At 39.4% G+C, this 18,081-nt stretch overlaps 5 protein-coding genes across 5 annotated transcripts; 3 read left to right on the forward strand and 2 right to left on the reverse strand.

The window, feature by feature from the left end:
* Positions 1-404: 404 nt before the first annotated feature.
* PCOAH_00054680 (CAMP-dependent protein kinase regulatory subunit) lies at positions 405-1,914 on the forward strand (the record flags this gene model as incomplete). The annotated part of the gene is made up of 3 exons (XM_020062248.1): positions 405-418; positions 467-768; positions 917-1,914. The coding sequence occupies 3 exons, from the start codon at positions 405-407 to the stop codon at positions 1,912-1,914; spliced, it is 1,314 nt and encodes a 437-aa protein (XP_019917856.1).
* A 1,553-nt stretch (positions 1,915-3,467) lies between these two features.
* PCOAH_00054690 (Uncharacterized protein) lies at positions 3,468-4,423 on the forward strand (the record flags this gene model as incomplete). Its single annotated transcript, XM_020062249.1, has 4 exons — positions 3,468-3,590; positions 3,717-3,759; positions 4,062-4,249; positions 4,382-4,423. The coding sequence occupies 4 exons, from the start codon at positions 3,468-3,470 to the stop codon at positions 4,421-4,423; spliced, it is 396 nt and encodes a 131-aa protein (XP_019917737.1).
* Positions 4,424-4,559: 136 nt separating this feature from the next.
* Positions 4,560-6,128, reverse strand: PCOAH_00054700 (Uncharacterized protein; the record flags this gene model as incomplete). Its single annotated transcript, XM_020062250.1, has 2 exons — positions 4,560-4,629; positions 4,873-6,128. 2 exons carry the CDS (start codon positions 6,126-6,128, stop codon positions 4,560-4,562), a joined length of 1,326 nt encoding a protein of 441 aa, XP_019917897.1.
* Positions 6,129-6,950: 822 nt separating this feature from the next.
* Positions 6,951-9,039, forward strand: PCOAH_00054710 (Uncharacterized protein; the record flags this gene model as incomplete). The annotated part of the gene is made up of 7 exons (XM_020062251.1): positions 6,951-7,330; positions 7,471-7,536; positions 7,682-7,766; positions 8,049-8,251; positions 8,497-8,610; positions 8,704-8,757; positions 8,899-9,039. The coding sequence occupies 7 exons, from the start codon at positions 7,205-7,207 to the stop codon at positions 9,037-9,039; spliced, it is 789 nt and encodes a 262-aa protein (XP_019917593.1).
* A 6,331-nt stretch (positions 9,040-15,370) lies between these two features.
* PCOAH_00054720 (Uncharacterized protein) lies at positions 15,371-15,937 on the reverse strand (the record flags this gene model as incomplete). The annotated part of the gene is made up of 1 exon (XM_020062252.1): positions 15,371-15,937. The coding sequence occupies one exon, from the start codon at positions 15,935-15,937 to the stop codon at positions 15,371-15,373; it is 567 nt and encodes a 188-aa protein (XP_019917662.1).
* Positions 15,938-18,081: the final 2,144 nt, after the last annotated feature.

The raw sequence follows: 18,081 nt of genomic DNA on the forward strand, positions 1-18,081 counted from the left end.
GTGCGAAGGCGTTGCGTGGTGCACATCGACGTACAGCGTAAACGCAACGAACTGCGAAGGGGCACAGTGAGAGAGAGGGAATTGATGAACGGATGTTTCGCCCAGCCAAGCGAGTATGCAAACGCAGCAATTTACTTCTGCGCCTGCACGAAACAAATCGCAAAGTGCAACGTCAAACACGTGACGAAGCATTTTAAAAAAGAACACTTTCACAGTTTACACTGTTACACATGTTTGCGCGCATTTAAACCAACTGTGTGTACTCGTGCGGCGTAACGCATTTCCGTCTGCGAAAAAAAAAAAAAAAAAAAAAAAAAAAAAACGAACGAACGAACAAACAAACAAATGAGTTAACAAATACACGAACACGTGAACAACAAATACACAAACGCGTGAACAAATTAATGATAAGCGAAAAGTAACCCCCGCCGACGCTTACTCCCCCCTTTTCCCACACCTTTCGAAGGAGACAAGGGAAAGGAATTCCTTCCGAACAAAACGCATCAACCATGAATGACAAAGATATACAAAAGCAATTCGAAAAGTATGAAGAGAGTGTAAAGCGGAACAGCAAAAAAAATATCCTGAGCGATAAATCCAAGGGCAGCATCGATGGAGGGAAAAGCAATTTGTCCAGTTCCTCGTCAATGAATAAAAGGGAAGATGGGGAATCTCAATATAAGGCAGGGCAGAATGATGCCCAAGAGGTGAATCAGCTCTCTGGCATGAATCAGTTGCCTTCCTCTGCAGCGAAGAAAATACTCATAAGTAAGTCCTATCCGAGTCATGCCACGGGGGTGACTTGGATGCTGTGCGGTTGTACGAGGCCTTCTCCATTGGGGGAAGTTGACCTCACGAACTCCCTTCACCTGTTCACTTCACTGATCCACTTCATGACCCACTTCCCCCCCCACAGACGAGGACTACTCCAGCGACGGAGACGAGACGGACTGCCTGAGCGAAGTAGACAAGAAAGAAATGGAGCTGAACGAATCGGACATGGTAAAGCTGAGCGTCAGCCAAGGCAAGCGCATGTCAGTAAGTGCAGAGGCATACGGAGAATGGAACAAAAAAAAACTCAATTTTATCCCAAAAGTGTACAAAAAGGATGAAAGCGAAAAAGAAAAAATAAGAGAAGCGTTAAATGACTCCTTCCTATTTAATCACTTAAATAAAAACGAAATGGAAACCATCGTAAACGCCTTCTTCGATAAAAATGTGGAAAAAAATGTAAACATAATAAATGAAGGAGAGGAAGGAGATCTGCTCTACGTAATCGATGAAGGAGAAGTCGAAATTTATAAAATGAAGGAAAACAAAAAGGAAGTATTAACTATTTTAAAGTCCAAGGATGTGTTTGGAGAATTGGCTCTACTGTATAATTCAAAAAGGGCTGCCACTGCTAAGGCCTTAACCAAGTGTCACTTGTGGGCACTAGATAGGGAATCATTTACCTACATAATAAAAGACAATGTCGCAAAAAAGAGAAAAATGTACGAAGATTTTCTCACACATATTTCTATTCTGAAAGATATGGATCCGTATGAAAGGTCCAAAGTTGCTGATTCTCTGAAGACGAAAACATTTTCTGATGAAGAAATTATTATTAAGGAAGGGGAACCTGGAGATACTTTCTACATAATTATTGAGGGAAACGCTTTGGCCATAAAAGGTAAGACTGTTATTAAGACGTATAGTAAGGGAGACTATTTTGGAGAGCTAGCCCTTTTGAAAAACAAACCCAGGGCCGCTACTGTTAAGGCGAAAGATTCCTGCCAGGTCGTTTACCTAGACAGGAAGAGCTTTAAGAGGCTTCTAGGACCTATTGAAGAAATTCTCCACAGGAATGTTGAAAATTACAGGAAGGTCCTCAAGCAGTTCGGCCTCGACACGGCTTGCATTGAGGGAAACTGACCCACGCAAGGGCAACGGAAGCTGTGACTGGGAAACGTCCTGTGTGCATCGCTTTGGGTGATGCCTTGTCCTAGCGTTGTCGTCCTCTGCGCGCGAAATTGTGTCCAGCTTTTAAACGACACGCGTAAGGCAGTGGTGCAAATGGACTAGCGGAGGGCGTGACGGTAAAATGAAATGATCAGTGCAAAGATGGACGAATTGCGAAGGGACGAATCACCCCCTACAGCCGACTAAAGCGAAACGGGTTTTTTCCCCTTGGTCAAGTTCGCCCATTTCATCGATCCTCAATCAACTACGTGGATCCCATTTACACATTTGTGAGGCCAATTCTGATGCCAGTAAAAAAAAAGGGGGGAGGGGGCAAGTGCACACCTTGTAAGGATTTACAGCGCGGATAGTAACTCCCCCCGTTTCCCATCCAGTGGGGAAAACAAAATTGTTAATTCTTTTTTTTTATTCTCCTCCCCTGTGTTCCCTTTTTTTTTCTTTTTTTTACGTTAAAAATTTTACTCATTTTAAGATTTTGTAACTCCGCGTGGCGGCGAAACGGTCACACGGCCATACAGCTATACATTGTTCCGATGGAATACTGCTGAACGATCTACCCCAGCCAGTCCCACTCGAAAATGATGATGCCACGTCTGGAATAGCCAAGGTGGCCAAAATGGAATGAAAAACAGACAACACACGTTTTCCCCCGTTAAGAGGCAACTGTCGTCCATTTAATGCCATCTCTTGAGCGTCATTTTTTCCAGATTGTATGCCCTCCAATATTTTTTTCATATCACGCATGGGCAAGTGTAACAAATCTGTATGCGATCTCTTTTGGGGGAATTGACATTTCGAACGTTTAAATATTTTCTTCTTTCCCTTTTAACTGTTTTACAAAATTGTCAATCTTTTTTCCCCGTCCAAATGGAAAGCACAATGAGAAAAATGAGAATTTACTTCCATGTAAAAAAAAATGGTCACGTGAAAATTCTGCGGGGTTAATGATGAAAACATTTCCCGGGTGTATGACATCGCAAAACCGGCGACAATTAATTAGCGAAAAAAAAAAAAAAAAAAAAAAAATAGCTACACTGTTCAGTATCAAAAGTTGACACAACCGATCTTAGCGAACTGCCAAAGTGCAACGATAAAATGGTAAAAACTCGGCATGTTCAAACGTTCAGTGTCGCTATAAATCGCCACTTGTGAAGTTCTTCGTCTCACCCCCCCCTGAAAGGAAAAACTTTGCTTACTCACTTTTCCTCACCCTTTGCAACATTAAACGAAAAGCACAACAAAAAAAACACACACACACAAAGGAGACGCAAAAACGGCGTAAAAACGCGAACGAGTGTTGTCCTGGCAAGGGCCCTCCCCCTTCTGTGAACGCGCAAATATGAGGATGTTAAATCTGTCTGCAGGTGACTCAAAGTCCATTCACCTTTGATAAGATATACCAGATGGGTATGAATTCAACGTAGTGCATCCACGGATATAATGTGAATACCTACACGTGTTATTGTATGCACACTAGACAAACTCCTAACAAATAAAAAGGCAAAATGATAAGCCTGGCGACAGACATACTCTATTACACGTACGGTCGGAACTTGGGAAACTTCCTCTTCAACACATTTTTATTTTTTGCGAATTATTTGAATTGCGTTTGTCTCGTTTTGAAGAAGGTAAGTTGCGCTCAGCATGTGTGTAATAACACAGTTTATATGCTTCTTATGGGTGGAAGGATACCCCTACCTACGTAGCGGCAACAACTGTGACCTGCTTTCCCCCCACGCACCTTTTCCCCGCAGATATCATGCCTATTCGACAGAACGAATTATAGAGATCTATGCAGTAAACGTGAAAAATGACAATACCACATTGTGTTTTGTTTTTTTATTTTATATTTTATATTTTATTTTGCTTCATTTCCTTTTTCGTTCCGTTGCACATGCGCGTGGCGAAGCGAGTTGTGACTGCGTCTGCCGCGACCGTACGACGTGAAAAAAAAAAAAAAAAAAAAAATGCCCAAATGAGCAACGTGCATGTGTGCAAATGTTCTTTTGTCAAAATAGGCCAGCGTGTAGAATAACCTTTCACGCCACACCATTTGGAGGGACCCACAAGACATACAACGCACCTTCCCCTCTACGCAGGCCTGTGCAACATTAAGCGAGCAAATCTCAGTGGACTTCAAATGGAAAATAAAAATTTAAGCCTCTTAAGTATTGCCAGTATTAACAATGTAGAAACGCTAAACAAATCACTGCTCGAAGTGGAGACTCAAATAAACGAGCGTCTGTCCACCGAACTTGAGGATTTTTATGACGACGAATATAACTTCGTACGTGCTCCACCACGCGCGCCAACGAACGGGCGAACGTATACATGCAGACAGACCCACAAAGAGGCGCACATGCCCGCAAATTCTCTCTTCCAAATACATCGTTTCTTTTATTTCCTTTAACCCCATCAGGACTTCATTGACATGGTTCAAGAAAAAGATTTGGACGAATAAATGGGGGGACCCTACAGACGGAGAAGTAGGCAAAGGTAGTTTTTCCCCCAGGGGGTCCCTTTCCCCTCTGCACAAACTTCCCCATTTAAATGTTTTAAAGAAAATCGTTTTTTTTTTCATTTTTTTCCCGTTTGTTTTACTCCATTTCAATTAGTCTTATAATTTTCTGCACCTCTTGGACCTTCTCTCTGTGCCATAAGTAATATCTGCAAAATTGGCAAATTGTTAAAAGGGGGGTAAAAGTGTGTAGAAATAAAAAGGGCATCGAGCACAATTGCAATGATGTGTTGATGCATGTGTCCTCTCATTTAAGCTGGAAGCGATTCACGCGTGATGTGCACACCAATACACACCGGAATGGGTGCCGTCGTGGTAGAGACCATATCAGCATATTGCCCCGTACAACGACAACCCCCCGTTTTAGTTCCTCTCGTTTTTTTTCGCTTTACCTGTTCATGTCGCTGTGGTTACTCTCCTGTAAGAGGGATAACAGCTCCTTAACCAGCTGAAGGTTATTTTCGAAATGGCAAAGAAAGAAATTCTTTCTATTCTGTGAATAAAGAAATAAATTATGTTGCAATATATTTATATATTTTACAATTTCATTTGTTTTCCCCTTTTTGGAAGAACTTTCCCTATTTTGTAACCCCCCAATGATGTTGTTAATTTTGTCCTTAACCCTGTCCAGCAGAATGGTACTTGTAGCCTCTCCTTCAAGTATGTATATCTCATTTAAAATGGCTTTGTAGAGTAGGAATAAGTAAAATGGGGGGGACTCCCTCAATAGTCTTTGCTCATTTTCCTGACTAACCTTGCTCACTGCGTCATGACACCTATTTAGTTTTTTTGCAAACTCATCACGAGGTGAGGAGTTCTCACTTTTGATGTAATCCATAAATACATAGTTGCTAAATGAGTAGAAAAATAATATCAAGTCATATTTCCCCGCGTCGTGCAAATTGGTACGTGGGATATACCTCTCGTCTTCTTCCTCCAATTTGTTCACATTGGAGTTATTTTTTCCCTCTTTAGTGGGGTCCCCTTTCTCGGAAGGTTCTCTCTCTACTGCAGACGAACGTCCGTTCGCTAATCCATCAAAGTTAATATGTTCCGTGAGGTGATCCAGTAGTTCTCTTTCCACACACCTGATATTATCATTTTTTACACTGCACATGTTAATATTAAAGAGAAGGTTGATTAACGGGGCGGCTGCTACATGCTCGTAGTACTTCCTAACAACTGCACACAGATCGGCATAAAACAAATCATCCTTAATATTCGCCTTTACGTAGGAAGACATTATTCTTACGACTTGGTCATAATTCATGCTGCATAGTCTACTTTTCAGTACAGGAATAAATTGCGTTAAAATACTTTTGCCAGAATGCAGTCGGCTTACAATGATCACTATTTTTAATATTTCCTTTACGTGAAATTTGTCCAAATTTTTCAATATATCATTGTTTATACAGTCCCATTTTATTTTACTGAAGTTTTTGGACTTATATGTGTCACTGACGCATTTTACAATGAGCTGTGTTGGCGTGTTAATAGCGCCTCCTCTTAGCAATCTTCTGTTGTGTTGCCCACTGGCGGGCGATACAGAAATGAAAGGGCGACGAAACGGCTGCACATTTTTCCTATAAGTTAAAAGTGCGAAAATTTTTCTTACACCTTTAGCGTTTCCCCAACATGAAGGGACCATTGAGCGAACGGGCGCTTTGGTAAATTGGCCTCACTGCAGAGGAATATATATCCTATGCGGTTCCTTCGTTGCTCCAAATGGGTAGGGAAAAGCAGCTTGTCAAAAATGAAGTAACAAGAATGACGCGGTGAAAGTGACCTCTTAACTTTTGCAACGTTTGCAAACAGATCGCGTTAATGAAAGCTCAGAGCTAGCCAAAAAATATTTTTCTCTTTTTTTTTTTTTTTTTTTTATTTCCGCATTTTTCACCTGAACAGTTCATAAAAATGTGAGCATGCAATTTCTGGAAAAATTGTGAACCAGCGCGGGGAAGCAAAATTATAACTGTCATTTTAGCAAGGTTCCATATGGGACACACGTGCTCATCTTTAAAAAATAAAGGTTAATATGTCTATATTTCGCTTTGCTTAATAATTTCAAAATGTAGAAAAATGCTAATTTATACTCGTGCGATTTGTATTTTTACGCATATTTGTATGAGTTGTCGCCTTTTAGCAATTGCGCTGCTACTTTCCCGTTGAATTGAAGTCAATAGACTTTTCAGCGGAAAAAAAAAAAACTCCTCCAGACCGAAAATCCATCATTAATACAACGTCGATGTATCCTGGCTAGCTTTATGCGTGATGGAAAGAAAATAAATTTTCCAAAAAAGAGCCACAAAAAAAGGGGAAAAAAACACTTAACTTTTCCCATCGTTTAACGGTCTGAAAGTAGCCACATGCTGGTGTAGATACATTAGCGCGCAAAATGAAGAAAGTGCTGTGTTGCACCTTTTCTGCGTAATGTTCATTTTATACCTTTGCGAGAAATTTCGGATATACTAAAAAAGTTGAAATGAAAAAAAATGAGGATGGATGTTGCTAAGTACGTGGGTAAAGTTTTGTCCAACCATATGTTTCCCTGTCCGTTCCCCAAAATATCGAAATTTAGAAAAATCATCGTGCCAACCTGAGAAACGCCAACCATTTGTACATATCCCCACACAGAAAAAAAAAAAAAAAAAAAACTCACACATCTAAAGGAGCAAATATATACTCAACCCCCCCACACACTCCTTAGTCAGCCACTAACTAAAAATGGACCAAGGGGTGGAAAAACTGCTGAGCCAAATCAACGACCTGGAGTCTAAGAACCGGTTGATTCACATGCAAATCGAGGAGATGAAAACCACTGAAAAGGAGTTGCAAAAAAGTGAGAAGGAGGTAATACCAACGTAGACATATAATTCGCATTAAAAATTGGGCAAATTCCTCCTTCAAAAGGTTTTCCCTTTATCCATCCCGCCCCCTCATCTGTACAAGGTTAATATATATTTTTTTTTTTTCCCAATCATGCTGGCTAGCTCGTGTCAGACATAGAAAGCATCTGCAAGCAGCTGAAAAGTATGGAAAAGGAGGAAATCGAATTGGTGAGGAGCTGCCGGGAAGAGGCTTTTGAGCAGTGTGCATTTGCTCAGTTCGCATTTGTGTCATGTTGCTTGTGCGTATCTCTACACACATTCAACATGCGCTTGTACCTCCATCACCACAAATACCTCTTTTGCAACCAACCAGAATAACGACATAACCCGCGTTAACCTAATATGCAAAAATGTGGAAGCGACATTGCACAACGAATTTGTGAAGGTCGAAATAGCAGGTAGCTTTTCTAAGATTCGCCCCATTATGGGAGATTTTTGCGAATGCCAAGAAAAAATTGCGACGTTCATTTTTCGCACCCCAATTTTTTTATGCTCTTATGAGAATACATTCCTAGTGCACTGCACAAATGGGAAGATGATGGTGCTTAGCTGTATCCCTACTGGCAGTGAAATAACACATAGTAGGGTAGAACAAATGGGTATAACTGCTAAAGTAGAAAGCAGACATTGGTGAACCTCTCCCTCCCCCTCCTGTATTCCTAACCTAACTCCACCCGTAGCTCAAAAAATCAATCAAGTATATTGCCATGAAGAAAATGAAAAAAACATCAACACCGATTTGGGAAAAAGTACCGACAAGGTAAAGGACTGTCTAAATAAGATGAACCATTCCAATGAGGACTTGATTGCGTTAAAGGAGGTGCGAAAAAATAATTTTCTCTTAAATAATGTTTCGATAGAGGACCTGTACGAAATTTATGAGGTAAAAAGGAAAATTAAAAAAAAATGCACATCGTGGTTTGCGCAATGTTTCGAGGAGGTGCTCCCACTTTTCATGTTAATGCATTGTAAGGGTCGAATGAAATGTGCCCCAATGGCTTCTTCCCCTACGGAAGCATTAGATCATTATATTTGGCTTTCCTTTCTACCTCGTTTTTGAGTGTTTTCCCACCTACCCATTCACACATCGTACAAACTCCAAATGAACACACTGCTTACCCCATGTAGGACACCAAAGAACAATACCAAGAGAATTCCTTCAAAAATCAATGCCACAAAATTGCCATTGTCGATTATAAAACGCATTCCTACTTTTGTAACCCCACTCACTTGATACACATGGTAAGGAGGAACGAAAAAAAAAAAGAAAAAGAATCACAATTTCAGTTTGGTAGAGAATTTGAATTTTTTTTTCCTTTTTTCCCATTTTTATAGACAAATATGCTAACCGAAAAAGTAAGAGAGAGTACCCCTGACCAGAATTTTAATGTAAGTGGAAAACGTTAAATGGAGATGCAGCTGTTGCTCCTAACTGCGCAGTGTACAGTTGCAAAAATGATACTCTTCGCTAAAAGGCAGATATATGACCCCTTCACACACACAAACCTACATAAACGATTTATTTTTCAGTTTGCGAGCCTCGCCAGCTACTACGGATTGAGCGAAGGAAAAAAGAAGGAACGGATAGAAAACTTCGGCTTGTCCGAGTTGAATAAAATAATGATAAATCACTACAAGGCGAAGAAGATTAACGTGAACAGTTCTACATGATGTCACCAAATTGGTGGTAGTACAGTAGAATGAATGTTCCTCCATGGTTCCCCTCTGCATGACTGTTAAGGGAAATTCTTTTATTAATTTTTTTTTTTTTTTCCTTTTTTGTTCATGGCACAATGTATGTGCACAATTGGGTTAAAGGGCGGACTACCTATCCGTGTGAACTAATCATCACGGCCACCCCCCACGTGCATAGCTTTCCCTGTACCGATCCTATATAGCTGTAAATTAAATTTTGCAGAGTCGCTTTGTTCCTCTTAAAGCGTTTCGCAGTTAAGAGTAAGTTGTTAACGAGGGCATACTCCCTCTGCTATGTTGAGCTGTGGGGTCGTCCACCTCCATCAATTTTGTTTACACCCCGTTGTATTTCCATTGTATTTTCTCTCTCCTCTTTTTTTTTTTTTTTTCCATTTCGTTTTATCTTAATTCTTTGGAGCGAAAAAGTTCCTTTTACGCTTAAAGCGCCAAATGTACATATGGGCGCGGCTTTGTTTTCGCGTATTCACGTGGGCATTTTCACGAAAGTTCCAAAATTTTTGTTCGTCAAGGTGTGTAACTCCCCCCAAGGGGGAAAAAACTACGTTGCGCTGTGTAGACGTGTTCAAATGTTTGTTCATAACAAAGAAAAAAAAAAAAAAAAAAAAATATACATTAATGCCATATATTAAAAAAGAGAAAAAACCGTCATCAACAAATAATCCTACATTTGCACACTTCACTTTTGTCCATTCTTTGGTTTTTTTTTTTTTTTTCCGTAAAAAGTGTGCCCCTCTGTAAAGTCTCACGAATGAGCTTCCCCTTTTTTTCCTTTTTTTTTTTCTTTTTTGTTAACCACGTTGGGACATTCTTCCTTTTCGTTTTTCATCCCATTTACTGGTATCGCTTCGTCTGCTTTTGCAAAACTGCTTTGAGGGATCTCTCTCATTTGAGTTTAATTTTTTTTTCCCTTTCCGAAAATGTACCTTTTGTGCTAATGGGATTGGCTGCAAGGGTGACGGCGTTAAAATTGGACCAGCCGAATTGAGTGTCCACTAGTGAAGTGAACAGGCGTTCGCGTGCAAGAATGAACTGAGTCTAATTATTTTTAGCACTTGTGCAATTTTCCTTGAGGCGCGCGGGGGATAGGTTTATTATTTTGTACATACACGGAACGGAAAAAAAAATATGTTGGACCATTAAAAAAAAGCAAAAAAAAAAGGGGAATTGAGACCAGCGGAATCTCGCTCCCCCCCTTTCCAAATTAAAATGAACGTTTGGGGGGAACCCCTGTGTCATCTGTTTTCGCAACACCATCACCCGTTAAGACCATATCACCACCAGTAACTCCAGAACCGGAGAGAAAGGAATACGCAAAAAAAAGGAGAAAAAAGGAAATAAAAGTTAAAAAAAAAAAAAATCCTTCTGTTCATACACTGTATACAAATTGTTTGGTTACTCATGAATCCCTGAGGGGGGAAATTCAATTCATTCAATGTTTCACATCCGACCATAACCTACATTCCGACGACCGCCTGCACTATTATTTATTCCTGCTCCTGCTCTTCTATTCCTTGTAGCCTGTCTTGTGTATGTGGCAGCAGATGAACGTACTGCGGAACTTTCTGTTGGACCTAATGTTGATGAAGTGTCCGTTGCGGAGTGGTATGTTGAGATGCCCTCTGTGAACGTATCGAAGTTTTGTCTATTTGATCTTCTTCTTCTTCTTCTTACTCCAGAAGTGTGGTTGCCGAACCAAGAAGACCATGGTTTATACTGAAGGGAAGAGTACAAGGGGAAGGAAGGGGTGTGGAATGAAGGAAGGAAACACAGTGAAAAAAAAACAGTGAGTGAAGGAATGGGAGTGGAGAAAAGGGTGTAGAAGGAAGGATAGTCTAAGGAGGAGGAAGGAACGTCTATCTATATTTCATGTTCATATAGGACTAGTGTCCATTCGTTATATTGCTTATATTTCGATTATAATTTTAATGGCAGGTGTACCTTATATAATAAGAAGGGGGTAACAGTAAGTCCGAGTGTGCCAATTATAGAAGAAAGAGCAGTGGTGGTGGTGGCTTTACTTAGGTTTGCCTCTGCTTCGGATATTTGCTTTGATAACAGGTCGTTCTGCGATTCCTGTTCCTTACAGGAACATGTGTCAATTTTTAATTTTGCAGCCTGTGGTTCACATATCTTCTCTAGGAGTTTCACCGTACCGCAATAGAACTTGTACTTATTCTTGAAATCGGTACAATATTGAGGTTCACCTTTACTTTTTCCCTCTGGACACTTCGCACTTACAGCATTACATGCTTCAATAACTGTATTCCGATAAGTCGACCAGTCCTTTTCACAATTGGGCTTACTTTCTTCTACAGGCATCTCTACATATTTGTAATTGTAGGAATAATCGAATATTGTTTTCCTATGATAAAAAATGTTCTCGTCAATATTTTCACAAGTAATTTTACATCCCTTTTCTTTATACGCATCCTTTATGAAATTACAAATGGTATTTATGTGGCTCGTGAAATGGGTATCCCGGGAACCTTTAGGTAACATGTCCCCTAACCAATAATATAGGAAATGGCAGAGTTCACTCTTGAGCGGATATTCACAGTCCTTGTACATTCTGGACACGTAGCATACTGCTCCTTCAATATTGTCAACGGAAACTCCTTTTCTATTAGGATTACTCAGAATCATCTTTATAGTATTCACATTGTCATAACCACACTTTTTTGATTCTCCATCGAAGACATTATAGAACGCACTTTCTGAGGGTAAAAGCTTCGGATTCAGTGTCTGTAAGTGTAATTCGGAAATTACATATGTATTTCTTGTGTTCCTATTCTTCTATGTATAGAAAATATTATACTTCTATTATGTGCACATTATTCAAATGACCCTCCCCACCCCCGTCCCTTTTGAAATAAGGAAGTAATAAAGCGTCTTACAGTAGTCATTGTTTATGTGTATATATTTTTTCCTTTGCACATATACAATAAGTTTATATTGGACGTTGTGTGTGCTGTTCCTTATATATTCATATGCTCCGAACGCACATATGAAAATTTTCCTCGTTTAATAATGAATATGGAAAGAAAAAGTAGTGAAGTTCCTATATTTTTTTCCCAATAATGTCGTTAATTCTTAAGCAGAGGTAGTATACACATGCATTAAAATCATTATATGTGCACACCTATACAATTAAAGCCAACAAAATGTAGAAACAAATAAGGGCGCGCAAAATCATAAGGGAGCAGTGGGGGCGGTGGAATTCTTTCTTCCAACTGAGCACAAGAAATTTTAGTATGTATGCTTAAATTATTTTCCTTTTTTTTTTCTTTTATTATTACATGAAATGGGGGAGGTACCTAATTTAACAATATTGTAATCACATACATATATGTGCAGTATGCACTTCACATACATGTGCGAAGTACTTTTTCTTCTTCTTCTTTTTACATTTTTCTGTTGTGAACACAGTGCTAAGAACTATTTCATATAAGATATATACCACATTCCTTCCCCTTCCTTCTTCTTTCCTCACTCCTTACAACCTCCTTCCTTCCTTAGACACTTTCTTCCGTTACCCGTAACGACCTTTCTTCCACCCCTAACAATCGTCCTTCCCTCCTTAGACCTATATAGACACATGTGCACACCATTCATTCTTTCTAATTATATAATAGGAAGTTCCAATAATTATAGAATACATAGGAATAATGCAAAATAAAGGTTCCCTACCATCAGGTACAGTCTGCCATAAGGGGTTCCCCCCCGCATATGTAGGGAACATGTATAGAACACAAATAATACCTTCATGCATACAGACTACTACTGTTGCCATTGCTGCCACTGCTACTATTGCTGTCACTTCTGTTGTTGTCACTGTTAAACATTATGGACAACAATTATTACATGTAATGTCCATGATCCTCCAAAATAAGCTTATATGCAATGAACGGTGCAACTACTTCGGACCCACTCGGAGGTTACAAATAATATTCTGGGTAGTGTAACTATCCCCTTTCCTTATATAATTGTTCACTGTGTGTTGTACGTTGAAGGTATATAGTACGTTAAATGCAATGTGTAAGGGTGAGGAACAATACTGCGGCCAAAGATGTAAGCAGACAATGCTAAATTATGGGTCCCATCATGGAAGGAACGCGTAGTACTAGTATCACTGCGGCCACTGTTCTCAGCTCTCTCTATGTTTTCTATCTTCAGAAAAATACTTCCAAAGAATCAAAGGGGCAGGGACCACACATGCGTTAACAAGGCAGACGGGTATAAGCAAATCAGTGTAAATGGAAAAAATAAAAAAATAAAATAAAAAAGTGAAATATGTACTGCATCGTACTGTACTTCTCACGTATTTATGTACCGAGAAAAACTGAGTGGTCGTAGCCCGATTCGTTGGGGAAAATATGATGCATAGGTATAACACACACATGTAAGAACATGTATGTTACCATTCTACGAAGCGGAAAAGCACCAAGGTGTGGGGGTATTAAAAAAAATTCACGTCCATATAATGCACATGCTCCCATGAGCGCATGTTTTGGCACAGTGGAACTTTTCACCGACCCAAGGAGAAAAATCCGAAAAATGGTGTGAGGAGAAGTTGCGTAAAATTTACCGCCATAGGTAATGCGTAACAAAAATAGAAGGGGCAACCAGTTAGCCTCCTTTTTTTCTTTTTCCCTTTTCCTTTTTTCCTTGATAGCCGCACGATATATCGAACACTGAGGATACTTTTTCTTCCTGTGAGCAGTGGGGCGCTCCTAATTTTGATGTACCTCGCCAACGGGAGGAACAAATGTGTAAGTACATAACAAAGGTGTAAAAAAAAATGCTTTGGCATTTTTAAAAAAAAGGAAAAAACGTTTGTTTAGCAATAATGCATAACACCGAATCACTAACACACAAGAGAGAAAACAAAAATATCATGTTCCTTTTTGGAGGTCTACTCATTTATGTTACTCCAGAAGGGAAGGTATATGAATGGCCAAAAGATTTGGGGCCATTTACGTGGTGTGCTAAAAAGGACTTTCCACTTGTTAAACGAGGCCTACGTGAAAATGTAGCCCCCTAAAAAATGGCTTATAAAATATTTTCCCCAATGTTGTGCCACCAGTTGTACCTCCACTTAGGTACACCTTTGGGAAGGCAATTTTCTCTATAACTGTTTCCCCCTCCTACCACTTGGGTTCTTTCCATTTGGAGGATCCGCTCACATGGAAATGGTTTTCTGAACAGAAAAGGAATCTTTAACGCATCCATGTTATTTTTTTCACCATTAGCTATTTTTTTTTTTTTTTTTTTTTTTTGTAAGGAGAATAAATAGGGGGGTTGTCTCTTTTAAAAGGACGCTACGATAAGCACATATATTTTACGAAACACTTTAAAGTGAAAAAGCTGCAGTTGTGACGCCCCCCATGTCCAACCTGCGCTAACTCGAAATGTGCCAACAAAAAAATAAAACCAACGCTTCTCCTGGAAGAAACACACACAGGGAATAATATAAAAGACGGCTGCGTGAGCAACGGTGGGATGTAGAGCACCCCTCGGTTTAATTAAGTTCATACAATTAAAAAGGGAAATATAAATCGCCCCGTGGAAGTAACAAAAAAAAAAAAAACAGATAAAATAAATGTAAAAACGTGGAAGCATCGTTACCCTAATGACGCGAAGCGATGAGTCAATTTTTGATCCTCCTTTAGCGATGGCCGTAATTTTAATTAGGTTATAAGAATTTGTACATTCACGTGAAAATGGGACCAAAACTTATTTCTTTACATGGAATACATTTTTTTTTGCCTTTTCCACAGCGAAATAAATTTTTATTACATCAAAAAATAAAGTCGTAAGCTTTGTTATATCAACAACGGAACAATGCAAAAACGAGGTGCTACAAAACGGTACGTTTTTACTTCACACTGAATTAAGAAGTATGCGCGGGGGATGGAAACAATTAAAGATGTGTATTCATGTGTATTCATGAGTATTCGTGTGTGTGTATGCCCATGCGCATACGCATAGGCTTACGTCTGCGAAGAGGACTGCCAAAATGTCTGCGCGTACGAGTCGTCGCAAGCGCTGGTGGTACGCACATATACATGTACACAGGTGCAGATGTGCACGTGTGCATGGTCCCGCGAAATGTCAGAGGAATGTTATTTTGATAACTCTTGGGGCACATTAAAAAAAAAAAAAAAAAAGACCAAGCTTATCTGCATGCACAATACGTCGGAAAACCGAGCAACTGAAGCAACGTGTACGTACCTACATTCGCACACTTGCACTGTCACACGCATTATCGCGTGCAAAGTACCCCCCTTCAACTGAGTAGGGGCGTGTCGGACAGGTCGATTTTTCTACATATTTTGCAGGCATTTTCGTCGTGGCGCTCCCCAAGGTCACATCCACATCGTCTTGAAAACACTTTTGCTGTCTCGTCCAGTTTATTCATGTCACAAGGGGTGACTGACTTGTACGTGTTGTATATACTTTCTTCATGGGCAGGCTCACTCAGCTTCGTAACTTGTTGCACGATGCCGGTTGCGTCCGTTGAGAGAGTTATCTGAGAGCCCGTTTCCAATTTGTCGCTGCTGTTATCGTACTTGTGCGATTCTGAATATATGTCCGAATTTGACCTGTCTAAATCGTCCAGATTATTTTCATCAAAGGATTTATTTTCTTGTATAGGATAATCTATGACCTCTTCATTTTCCTCTTCCTGTTCTGGAGGCTCTTCTGGCTGATCTTGAAGTTCTTCTTCTATATCTTCTGGAATTTGCTCTGGCAGTTCTTCAACTTCGTTTTGCAATTTTTCGCGCTCGGCTAATTCATCTATGTCTCTTCTTTTAGGTTCCTTCGCTCTGTTTTTTCTGCAGTAATTTCCCATTGTGTAAGAAGTGGTCCACTTGCTTTTGTTGGCTTTAACGGTGTTCGTTAAGGATTACACGACTTCGGGGGTGTGTGCGCGCTGTGTGTGTGACGTGTGTGCACAGTTTGGTCGACGCAGGAAGAACCTCCCTCAGCCTTCTATAAATTTAATTTCGTTATCTGTGTACCTATCTCTGTACATGTAAACGCGCAAAGGCACGTGTGTGTGTGAGAAATCGTGAAGGTGTGCGCGCTTTAGTGTGCGTGTGTGTACTGATTTATATACACCTACACGAGCCGTCTTAATTCCTGCGAATGATTATTTTTGTGTGCTCGACTAACACATGGGTGTTCATATATGTCAATATTATTTGACAATGTATTGGATTAATTCGTAAATTTTCTGGTCTTTCTTAAGGAAAGGGGCAGAAGTTGGGGAGGGGAAAAAAAAAAAAAAGAAAGAAAAAAAAAAAAAACAACAAAGGGATTAATAATCACACGGAATTAAACAATTAACAATTTTTTTTTTCTCTCTTTTTTTTTTTTTTTTTTTTTTCCTTCTTCTTTCTCTTAATGTGCGTTTTATCTTTTGTTTAATAAAAATTAAAGAAAGAACATTTTGTGACAAAAAAAAAAAAAAATAAATAAATAAAATTGTAAATACGAGAATAAGTAAATGAAATGCGAATGAGTAAGCGAATGGATAAGCGCATGAATAAGTGAAAAATCATCCAGTTAATCAGGACATGCGCGAGCGTTGACACAATTGAATTAATACGTTTACCGCAAGGGCGGAAAATTAGTAGAGAAAATGACGGAAAAACGTGCAAATGGAAAAGCGGAAATTAATTGAAATCAAAGAACGGAAAATGGGAAATCAAAGAAAACAAGGAGTTTTTTATAAAGGCGGATGGAAGCATAGCAAAATTAGCAAATGTATCCAAATAAAGCAAATTGGCACACTAGCAAAATGAAAAATTGGCAAAGTTAACAAGTGTAACAGCACTTTTCCAATGATAAAAAAAAAAAAAAAAAAAAAAAAAAAAGTTTTAAAGTCATGAAAAAGCAGCACTGCCAGTGTGTCATTAGCACTTCAAGATTTCTGGCCTTTTTTCTGATGCACTTTATTGCAGAAAGGCTTTAATGCAATATTTGCTTTCGCGAAATAAGAAGAAAATAGGAGTACATCGAATCGCAACGCAAAATGAATCAAAACGAATAACAGCCATCAAATTCTATAACGCCAAAACGTGACATAGAAAAAGTGCGGAAAATTTATTGAAAAATCAGAGGAAAATCAAAAGTAGAAGGAAAATTTAGCAACATTTTAACATCACCCTTGCATTTTATTAGTACATATTTGCACACACACACGTATACACATGTGTGCCATGAGTGGAAAAGTACTGTTTCCACATCATACCGAGCTTTTCCCGTTTTAGCTGTAGTTAGCCATTATGAGAAAAAAAAAAAAAAAAAAAAAAAAAAAAATTATTTCTGTGCACACACAAGGAAGATTTTATAATTTTTGGCAAATTCGCGCGAGTTTTGCCTGAACCGTTCATACAAAAATAATAATCAGCCATGTACATTTAAAAAAATAAAATTTTTAACAGGCAACACCGTAAGTAGTAGTTTGTGGTTTCATGCGTTACAGTGTAAACGGATTAAAATGTGTATGTGCCATGTTTGCGACTGTTTTGGAAATCCCCATCAGGGTGTGATAGCGATTGACATATAATATTGACGTTCATGCTTTATGTTCATTCGGTAAATGGTAAAGGAGTGAGTGTCCCCAAATGGGTTAGCGGACGACCGGATGGACAAAGGAATGATTACACACATATTTATCCTTATAGGAGCGCCCTCTTAATTAGAAAATAATTCCTTATGCACGCAAAACCGTGTGTTCGCGGCGCCAGCAAGGCACTTTCGATTGACCGGGTACCATCAGGTGCTACATTTTTGCGTCTCCTCGTAGAGGCAAATGGAAACACGCGAAAGCAGCACGTATCGATACGCGCATCGATTTTTCCGTACCGTTCGCCTAAAGGAATATTCACTTTTTGTGTGCTAGTAATTTAATTTTTCGTCTTTACGTCCGACATGTTCAAGGGGGTGAATGAAGAGGCCCCTTTTTGTGCAGAAGGTATATCATATCCA

This window comes from Plasmodium coatneyi, chromosome 14, assembly GCF_001680005.1.
Source record: "Plasmodium coatneyi strain Hackeri chromosome 14, complete sequence".
NCBI classification, from domain to species: Eukaryota; Apicomplexa; class Aconoidasida; order Haemosporida; family Plasmodiidae; genus Plasmodium; species Plasmodium coatneyi.